Source organism: Oryza brachyantha, chromosome 3 (genome assembly GCF_000231095.2).
Source record: "Oryza brachyantha chromosome 3, ObraRS2, whole genome shotgun sequence".
NCBI classification, from domain to species: domain Eukaryota; kingdom Viridiplantae; phylum Streptophyta; class Magnoliopsida; order Poales; family Poaceae; genus Oryza; species Oryza brachyantha.
Genome location: NC_023165.2, coordinates 10,680,001 through 10,690,925, shown reverse-complemented (window position 1 = coordinate 10,690,925; position 10,925 = coordinate 10,680,001). Strand labels below are relative to the sequence as shown.

Sequence of the window (10,925 nt, the reverse complement as noted above, 5' to 3'; positions counted from 1 at the left end):
CATCCGATGTGAGAAAAGACTAAAAAAATCTCTGAATACAATCAGCCCACTAAACAAGGCCTTAGGTTGGTCCTAGAGTTTCTGTAATGTACTGAGTTTCTGACCTGTTCGGTTGGTCCTGTGAAAGTCAAAACGTATGCGAGTCTGGAAAAGCAGTTGGCGCCGTGCACAGTCGCTGTACTTGAGAGGGCAATCAAATGCTTCAATGACGATGGCTGAAGAATGGCTGTCATCTGTAGACGGTTTCTATTGCAGGTTTCATCAATCTTCCGAAAATACGCGCATGTCGTGTGGAGGGAGGACGACGGCCTTGTATCAGCACGGGACATCCATCGGCTACTGCCGCATTTTGCCGGCTTTCAGTCTCGCATTTGACACTTTGGAGGTCTCTCTCTGAAACTTGAAACGGGAATGGAAGAGAGAATACCATGGCCATACCCATATATGGTGGGTAGAAGTAGGAGTACCGAGTACGACTGTACCAGCAGTATTTTCGTCTCGATCCACGAATAGTATGTCTTTGCTGGAAAAGGTAAGGCTCATAAATCCGGGCAGCAGCCGAGTATGGTGCCAATAAATGAGTCGATGCTGTCATCCATTCATCCAGGCTCACCGACTCAGGTGGTTTTTAGTTTGTTTCAAAAATTTAAAATATCGCATCAAAGTTTTTGGATACGAAGTATTAAACGTAGTCTAATTATAAAACAAATTTTAGATTCCAGCTGAAAACCGCGAGACGAATTTTTTGAGCCTAATTAATCCGCCATTAGCACATATTGGTTACTGTAGCATTTATGGCTAATCATTTTTTAATTAGGCTCAAAAGATTCGTCTCAAAATTTTTTCCGTAACTGTGCAATTAGTTTTTTGATTTATCTATGTTTAATACTCTATTTAGATATCGAAAGATTTGATGTGATGTTTTTGAAAATAAATTTTAGAAATTAAACGAGACCTCAAACAACGATCTGCTATTTACTGTACCACATTATTAGTAGTAACTTGTAGCTGTTCGTAGCATGTGACTGTGCGAGTCAAGTCGCCGACAGGTAGGAGGATCTCGCACTAGTTGAGGGCAAAAGAGAGAAAAAAAGACAATATATAGAGTATTACTCCTGATAGTAAAGCGAGTTGTACACTTGTACTATTGTAGTATAGTTGTTGGGATCTGTTGAAGTGGTCAACTGTTCACTTTTAGATAAAACCAAACTCCTTTGTAAAAAAAAAAACTTTTATAAAAATCTTCTTAGCGAACTTAAAACAAAAATTAAAATAAACATGGATAAAAAACTTTAAAATTAACTCTAAATTTAAAATTAAAATTTTAAAATTTGGCTTATAAGCATAAACATAAGGGAAAAAAACTGACCTAGCAGAGTGCATTACCACTTCACAATTACTTGTGCATTCTCACTGCCAGTAGAGTCAAAAGGGGTTCAATTCCATCAATGTGTTACAAATGAATTCGCTTTTCAACAACCCACCAAGCCAAAGAAACCCTTTCGTGTTCCTCCAATATCTACAACTAACTAAAGCCATATACTACCGTGGTGCCTGACAAAGTGACAAGCATTAGCTGGAGCAGGAGAACAAAATTCTGCCTGAAGCTCCAGCGAGCATCACATGTCAATAGTCCATTGGTAGTTCCCACTCATCATCCCGGGTCCTCATTTTCCTATGGAATTTTCGGCCATTGGACTTTCGAGGACTGTTTTGTCTCTGAACAGGCCGAGCTCCTCTCCTTCGGTATCTACCGTACTCATCCATCTGACCACCAGGTCCTTGGATATTTTGTGTGCCCCAGATACCCTGATATTCAATTGATGAATGTTTCACTCAACGAAGTTTTTGATTCAATTATGGTTTCATTTCCAGGTTGATCAGCAATTTTAAGTTGGATAGTTATATTAGAAACAATTATAATACTACAAACCTGTGTTAACCTTTGAACCCGAGATATCGCATCTTCATGCACCACTACTGTATCAGAAACTATATCAAGCACATCTTCAACAAACAGACAGTATGTGCTTACCTGGAAAGAAAGAAGCGGTATTCTCAGATGGCGACATAAGATGTAACACGCTTATATGTAAGATGACAAGGTTTCCAGGCAAATTACCAGACTAGCAGGGACAATAGAAATCCCAAATGAGTCAAGCTCAAGAGACTCTACAGCACCAGAATTGATGTCAAAGGTGAAGCCACGCACCTAAAGAATGAAAACGGCAGCTTAAAAACATCAATACCTCTCTTAAAGATCACACAGATTCAAAAAAGAAATCAAAATTACACAGATTACCTCTCTTAAGGACCACACAGACTCACCTTACCAACATTACGCCTCCTAGATGTAACAACATCATAGCCCACCTAAAAATATGGCAAAATGGTAAGTAAACGATGAAATGTGAGTATTTGTCAGTTGACATATTGCCAGGCAATGGAGAGAAAGGAACTGTTCTTTTTAGGCAGTGTTTGAGATTTCTGAGATGGAAGGATCACCTGATTTTTTTTTATAGCTATTTGAGGGCTAAACGGCTGAATTAACTAGTACAATGTGAACATCTTACTTTAGAAAGACAAGATAAAAAACTTTATTTTTGCACAAAACACATCGTTTAGTAGTTTGAAAAGCGTGCCCGCAAAAATCCATAACCCCCACGGGGAATTAACAGAGCCTTAGTGTAGCCTTCCCTAAGAGCATTACCAGCAGCTCATCTAAATTTACTTATTCATATTGCCATTTGTATGGTCATCTAAAATAGATTCTCTCTTCGTATCAGTTATCACTACAACAAAACATTCATATTACATACTCCATATATATTTTTTAATATTTCGCAACCACCTTCTCTCATGTTGTTCTTGTTCTCTTCTCTTGAGATTGGCTGTTGAGATATGGAGCGAGAAGAAAGAAACTCCAAATATGGAGGATAGGATGAATTATCTGTCAAAGCAACTTTTTTCGCCCACATACCCTATTTCCGGGATGGATGATGAGATGGAGTATCTGTTGGAAATGCTCTAATAATTCCCTATCAATGAGCATGTTATACAAGAAAGATAGCGTTGAGTATGTTTCCCTTGCAGTATATATATTTTAGTTCTGATTTCCTAGATTAAAAAAAATCATGATATAGAAATGCAACCTCTGTTTGAATGCAGAAAGGCAACATACCAAGCTGTGCAGTCCAATCAGTTTAAACTCATTCTCCACCACAGTTTCATCCTCAACAAGCACAACATCTCCAACCTACAAAAGGAATTAGTATATTGAACATTATTGAAAGTGAAGTTTCTGCTGCTGAATCGATAGGAAAATGCTCTTATGTTTATGTGGATAGCAAGACTAAAGTGAAATGGAAGTTAAACTGAGTACTCATGGGGATCCTACCTGATATATGTCCTCAAAAAGGAATTTCTCAGCTTCTCCTGAAAGCAAGCTTGGCCTCACTTCAACCAATGCAACAATCCACTGAAGAAAAATGGAAGATAAACGTAATCAAGAAAACAAGGTGCTGAGTATACAATAATGTCGACGAAACAGTAGCTACATACAAAAAATGGGTATGTTGCCTATGAAAAGGCTTCTTCAAACAACATAATACTAAGAACCAGAGCTCAAATAAGGGGAAGGGGGGAGTGTGGTCTGAAACAATAATCAGATTTAATAAAATTTGGTTCATAACGTTCCACAGTTGCTGTGCTGTTTTGGGGTCTTGGAGAAAGAATATAGCTTCCAGTATTAGAAATTGTTCACAAATAACAAACATATTCTTGGCAACTTATAGTCAACTACTTCTGGGCTACTTTCTCTAGTATACACGTGCAAATGATAAGCAGCGGGATAATTGAAGATCATTTCGTCAGCCGTCCTTCGGCCACCCTAGCAAAAAAAAGGGGCCTATTGCATTCTTACCCCTTCGTTAAAGTCCAATTATGGTTTTGCCCCTGTTTTTTAGGGTTTGTGTTTTTACCCCTAGTATTTTGAAATGAAGCACATATTTGCCCCTGGTTTGGATGGTCAGTTAATCAGTTTAGCGGTGTTAAGTCAAGCGCAAAAATACATTTACACTCGTGCTTGTCTATTGCATATTTGCCACTTCTTACAGACAACACTTATATTTTTACCCCTATTTTGTACCAGAGACTTGCAGCTGTTTTGAACTGAGATTTTGTGAAGTACAAAATGGCAAACAGACAAATCATCAGATTTTACTAAAAAAGAAAATAAAAAAAATGAGAATCAACCACAGTATGTGTGCATATCATAGATGATTTATCACTAGATTCATTCATACTCTACTGGTTTGCTGGTTCATTCATTACTAGTACTAGGGACTGATCACCTATGCAAGTCATTCCTTAGCAGCAAGCATCCAACCATACATGCTACTGATGCTATTGATACCGAAAGCAAATTAAGGAAGAAATCAACCAGTTCGTGTGTCATACTGCATCGAGAACTGGTGCTTGCGTCACCATGCCAAGGACCCACCGTCATCGTCAACAGGAGCTTCTCCACCAGTGCTGCTGCCACCAGGTGCTCGTTCCGAGGAATATCCAAAGGACTGCTGCTCACAGCACCACGCCAAGGAGCCATCGCCGCTGCCTGGTGCTCGCGTCACAGGGCCAAGGAGCCATTGCTGTCACTTGGTCCTCGCTCCGAGCACTGGCCATCGAGGCCTGCTGCTCGCGTCACCGGCTTACCGCGCCAAGGACCCACTGCCACCGCCTGGTGCTTGTGCCGAGGAATGGTCTGCTCGTGTTGCCAGGCCAAGGAGCTGCCGACGCCGCCTGCTTGCATTGCTGCACTGGCTCGTCGGAGTCACTGCCGTTGCCTATTCTATCTCATTGGTTTGGTAATGGGAATGGTAGGGAGAACAAATCTGACTGAACATGTTTACTCAGGGGTAGAATAGTAATCTCATATTTCCTAAATCAATATTTCCTTTCTATTTCTATTTATTCAACTCCATGTTGTGGGAATTATCTTACAACCATCCATAATAGGGGCAAACGGGTGGTTTCATTTCCAAAAAATAGGGGTAAATACACAAACCCTAAAAAGTGAGGGTAAAATCACAATTGGGACTGAAAGTTGGGGCACAAACACAATTATCCCAAAAAAAAGGACGGAGAGAGATAGGCTGTGGCTATTAGCAAGCCAGAAAATTCAGGTGTTGATGATTGGTACTGAATTACTGAGAATATGCTGGCTGTGTGTGTGTTTAACTCAAGAGTACTATGTACAACGTACTGGTAGTGACTTCTTTTTTTCTTTTAAAAAAGCAAGATAACCATCTTTACTCTACCATACTTTATTTTTCTGGCATCCATCCTTCTCTCTACTTCCATGAGAGTTTGTATTACACTCCACAAAAAAGGGCAGTGCAATTTTCATGGAAATCTAGTTTTGTGGACAGCCCTGTAGAAGCAGGCCAGAGACAAACTACAACGTCGATCTACATTGGGACTACCCTGTAGAAGAACACACCAGAACTTTTTCATTGAGATACATATTGTGTGCCACATTTCTATTCACCTATTAATCGTATATTCATGCCTGTATGCTACTCAATTTCATTAGCATGCAATTGTTTAGAGTGTCCTATGACTTTTGGTGTGGTAACATTGAACTCCATAGCATCCCCAAGCAAAGTTATAACTTCCTATGCATACCACGACATAGACTATTATAGGAATACATCAACTAGTTAGCTCTATGAATGAGAGAGAAATAGAACCACTGCATACACACACAAAAAATTTGCTACACAACTAGCAAATGCACACTAACCCAGAACAAATTTCATTTAACTTTATCAGAGATCATTTATACATTAGACTAAAAATATGTATTACACATTACATCCAATCCAAACAGCACAAATTTTGTTTCAGCTAGGCACAATATAACATAGGGAATTAGGGATTCCACAATTCATGGAAACTAAAGCAACTAATGAACACAGCATTGAAAAAAGAGTATAAACTGTAATCGTGAATCACGAACTAGCAAGGCAACGGCAGATATTCTGTCCAGTGGTCTGTGTGCATTTTTCTTAGTTATAGAGAGACCAGGAGCATTCTCAGTTAAATTGTATTACCTTAATGTAATTGTCTAAGTTCGATAAAGCTTCCGAGGTTAATTAGATCCATATCATTATAAATTTATCTGTTTTGAAAAATGCCATTACTATTTGACTAATTGGAAGAATGACGTTACAATTTCAGGATTATTTGAAATATACCGCTGCGTATTCTTTCGGTGCACTTTTAAAAAATTTTGGACCATATTGTGTCCTCCATGCTGCTCACTGCACCCTTTGGGGCCATTGCTGTAAGTGCAAAGGGCAATTTAGTCCAATTTTTTTCATAGATGCAACAAAGGAATAGTTTTAAAATTGTAATGACAATCCTTTTAATGAATAGAATAATAACCACATATTTCAAAACAGTCAAAATTATAATGACACGACTCTAATTAACCCTTAAAAAAAAGATAACCGTCCAAAACTGAAACAAATGCAGAAAGCAGCAGCACACCGTACCGACGCGGCGTCGACCCAGAGCTGCGACACGAACCCGAGGCTCCGCGCCGAGCTGACGCTGATAACCTGCTTCGCGAGCAGCCCCGACCGCCTCGCCATTTGCCGCCTCTTCCTCCTGCCGCCGCTCTCTCCACCGCCGCTCCACTTCGCCTCCCCGTCGCCACCGTCCTCACTGGCAGCCCCATCTACGCCCCGTCCCTCCCTCGGCTCAACCGCTACCTCCTCCCTCGCCGCCCCTTCCTCCTCCTCCTCGAGCTCCCGCTTCAGAGCGAGGAAGTCGAAGGTGGACGGCGGCGCCGGCGCGTCGTCCCGCCGCGGCGCCGCGCGCGCGACGAGGGTGCGGAGGGACGGGCGCGGGCCGCGCGTGGTGGTGGCGCGTTTGGGACTGAGGTTTGGAGGCGGCGGCGCGGGCGCGGGCGCGGGCGCTGGTTTGGGTTTGCAGGCGGGGTGCGGGAGTCGCGCGCAAGAGCACATCTCCTTTGATCCTTGGAGCGGTTGATTGGTGAGGATGGTGAGTTGGAGAGGATGTGGTCGAGACTCGAGAGGGATAACGGGGGAGGCGCTTCTATTCGCAGAAAACGAATTCAAGAGAAGACGTTTTCTCATAAAGCACACGTATATATGACTAGGGTCCTTCTTCCGTCGCCTTATTCTTATTTTTTTCATATATTTTTACGCTTACACTTTCTGAACTAATGAACTGTGTAACTTTTATAAAAAAAGATTATATATACATATATATATATTCATTATCTCATATTTCTAACATATATTTTAACTATGGAGTAGTTATTTCCATCATTTACACTATTTAATAGCTATAAAAGTTACTGCCTCCGTTCCATATTGTAAGACTTTTTAGTTTTATCTAAATTCATTAATTGTTAAATGTATATAATTTATATGTATGTCTAGATTCATTAGCATTCATATGAATATAGGCTAGGCTAGAAAGTCTTACACTGGGAAACAGAGAGTAGATAATCTTTCATTAAAAAATAACATATAGTGTAGTAACTTTTGTCTCCCCTTGTTATTATTATGGATGAAAGCACAGTATCGAATTTTGTTGATATACTTGTGCTTTAGAGATATTTTACCCCCCCCCCCCTCCCGGTTCCAAAATAGTAAGAAAACCATTTTTTTCGTTAGATGGAGTAGTAGCTAGGCAAACAACTAGATAATACCATACACATTTATCACGGCCATCTTTATGATTTGTTTGCTTCTATAATATAGAGGGCATATTTTCTTATTGCATATGCATATGGATAATTATTGTTTCATGGAATTAGGGATGGATAAAGAGTTAAGCTCGGCTCATTAAGGTTTGGCTTGTTTGAACTCGTTATTTTAATGAGCTAAAAGTTTGGCTCGGTTTAGGCTCGCAAGCTAACTTGTTAAGGTTTTTAGGCTCGCTAATAAGTTATATCTCATCTGAACCATCCCGATAATTTAATTTTACTTTCTTGTCGTACATCAACATGAAAAATAAATGCTAACTAATAAATAAACACACTCAAATACAAAGTTGGAGGTAATTTTTAGACTAGACATTAACTGTGAAGTTATATATGGAGTCATAAGTATTTCGGCTGTTTATACTGCTTGTGTATATAGACACACAATATGTACTTATTATAAAAAAATAAAACCCTTGTACCAAAAAACAAATTTACTATGGCTGTATCAATTACAAAAGGGGATCGAGCATACAGCAAACGATTTAGATAAATTAAAGGCAAATTCGTTTGAGCAAAAATGAGGCCAGTCAATTTGCTCATGCAAACGAGTTAAGTAATTACACATGGAACCCCATCTTTTAGATTCTACTTATGCTGGTAAGCCAAAATTTGAATTTCAACATTAAATTTAGAAGTAGATTTTGAATTTTTTTTATTGTAATTTATTTTCAACATTTGCTTTTAGATCAATAAGAACATGTATATAAAATTTTTATTCACAAATTATTTTTCATTTACAAATATATTGTTTGATGTTTTCCATGTACGATCAACACATGTTTAATTATGTTTTTGCCAAAAATATATATATTGAAAAACTGCTTTAAAACCACCAACAAACCCAATTTCCAAGTTTAATATAATTGATACGTAATCAATCATGCACTAATGATCTAATGGGGACAAATTTGTTCGGCCCATTTTTATTCAAAAGAACTTGCCCTTATGGATAATCATAAAACCATAAATCATCTAGGGGAAAAGACATTTCAACGAATTTATAAAAAGAAAAGGTAGAATACGCCAAAAGTTCAGTGCTGGTGGCTAATGGCTTCTATAATATGTGGCGGGCATAAGTTGGCGTGAGCCCGTAGTCAATATAAAATCGAATTAAAAAACGTTAAAAGGGGTAGTGTGGATAAGATAAGAAAGAACTCGATCGTTCGAAGTGTGCAACCGGCAAGAAGCATCCAGGTCCATCCGTTCAACCAAAAAGGGCATTTTGCCAAGCTCATACGTTGCCTCCTAGCATCCGAGCTCTCTATGCTTCCTTTGCTTCCACAACTTCACAGTAGCTGCCATAGCGAGTAGACGTACAGGGAAGAGCACGCATCGCTGAAAATCTTTGTCATGTTCTCTCTGTTCTGAAGAAAGTTTGCCTTCTTTTTTTTTTTCAAAAAAAAAAAATCGTCGGCTTACTCCTTATCCTTTTCATAAAAATGAATGATGTGCTCCTTTATTGGATGAACAAGGTACCACTCTTTTCACTTATGTCTATATTATAAGCTAAAATTTAAATTTTAAAACCTAAATTTAGAGTTGATATTTGACATCTTCATATCAATTTATTTTTTAACTTTTGTTTTTAGATAAATAAGAACACATATAAAAATACTCATATACTTTTAAATCGTTAATAAGTTATTTCGTTTATATTCAACATATGCATGCTACCACTTTAGACATCCGTTACAAATCTATTGGAGTATACGGGCCGCGTTCGCAAATGACCAACTAGTTGTTTTAAAAAATCAAATTAATCTATTTTTAAGTTTGTAAAAGTTAATACATAATTAATTATATATTAATAACTTTTCTCGTTTTACATGATTTGATTTGACTGGTGACATTTGCTAACTTTGAATGCAGACACGGTATGTTAATCTTTTTTAAGCCCTCCAAGTTTCATACACAAACACACCTCTCGTGTGCTACATTTGCACCCTATAAATGGGTTCAAAACTAAAACGAACGTAAAATTGGGGCATAACGCTTCTAGCCAGAACCAACTGGCAAAAATGCTGGGGCGGGAAAAGAAATTCTGAGCGAGAAAAACGGAATACCCACCCGCCCCTGCCCGTCCCGTCGGCATATTCGCGAGCATATTTCCACGTTGGCGCGCTCGGCTGAACTCCCCAGCGTCCCCGCCGCCACCCCGCCTTACGAAACCCACCAATGCCTTATCGACACGTGTCCGATCGCGCCCTCTCCCCCCTCCCGGTGCCCCGCATCCCGCGCGCCGCTGCTATAAGAGGGCCCATCGCCGCGCAGCCGCAGGAGTTCGCCGAGCCGAGCACTCGACGCCGCTTCCGACGCCTCTCCCTCTCCCCCCCTCCCTCGACGACGTCCCCCACCTGCAAAGGTTCGTCTCCGCGGCCCTCCTCCCGCCCCCGCCCCCGCCCCCGCCCCCGCCCAACCCTAGTTTCCTTTCCTCCTTGCACCGTGGGTTTGTGTTCCCCGTGGCGTGACGCTCCCTTCTTCCCCTACGTTTTCTTTTCGTTTACGCTGTCGCCAATTCTGAAATCGGCCTCCGGAGTAGCGATCATTCGGCGTTTTTGGTGTGCAATTTCGCGGCTGTCTGCGCGGTGCTCGTCTAAATTATTGGATCTAGAGGGGTCGATATTATTTGGATCTGTGGCCGGTGGCCCTGGTAGTCGATATGGGGATTTTTTTTCGAGCGACGTAATTTCGATTTCAGTGCAGTGTGTCTGATGGATGATTTCGGTTCAGGCAAATTTGGTATTTTAGTTTCGGAGGGTTGATTCTCGATGGAATCTATGCGGCCTGACATGGATATTCGTCACTGTGCGGTCAATTTGTGAATTGTGACATTCGTTTTCCCGATCTGAACTAAGATGGTTCGTACCATGTTGATTTGGTTGTTAACATGTATCTCGTGGCCGGTGGTATATAATTGGGAGTTTTGGCGTAAATTGGAATTACATTGTTCATTGAATTCGACATCGAATAAAGTTACAAACCCATGTAATGGGAGGAGCCTTAGTGCTCTTGTATGGACTTGGTTGGCTGCATACATTCTTCGGGATGTAGAGGCCGGGTTTAATATAAATCCTTTATAAATCCAATAAAGTTACAAAATCCACTTACAGTTCTGATCAATGTA

At 40.2% G+C, this 10,925-nt stretch overlaps 2 protein-coding genes across 2 annotated transcripts in view; one reads left to right on the top strand and one right to left on the bottom strand.

Annotated features, from left to right (window-relative positions):
* Nucleotides 1–1,374: 1,374 nt before the first annotated feature.
* Nucleotides 1,375–7,060, bottom strand: LOC102700127. Its single transcript, XM_015834971.2, has 7 exons — nt 6,558–7,060; nt 3,398–3,478; nt 3,182–3,256; nt 2,329–2,373; nt 2,123–2,212; nt 1,934–2,035; nt 1,375–1,809 (listed from the first exon to the last, which is right to left on the bottom strand). Exons 1-7 carry the CDS (start codon nt 7,029–7,031, stop codon nt 1,627–1,629), a joined length of 1,050 nt encoding a protein of 349 aa, XP_015690457.2. The 5' UTR covers nt 7,032–7,060; the 3' UTR covers nt 1,375–1,626.
* A 2,950-nt stretch (nt 7,061–10,010) lies between these two features.
* The window catches only part of LOC102699849 (serine/threonine-protein kinase AtPK2/AtPK19-like), a 3,805-nt gene continuing 2,890 nt past the window's right edge, over nt 10,011–10,925 (top strand). Inside the window, exon 1 of the mRNA XM_006649981.2 lies at nt 10,011–10,163. The gene's annotated coding sequence lies outside the window, so the exon portion shown is untranslated. The remainder of the gene's footprint in view (nt 10,164–10,925) is intronic.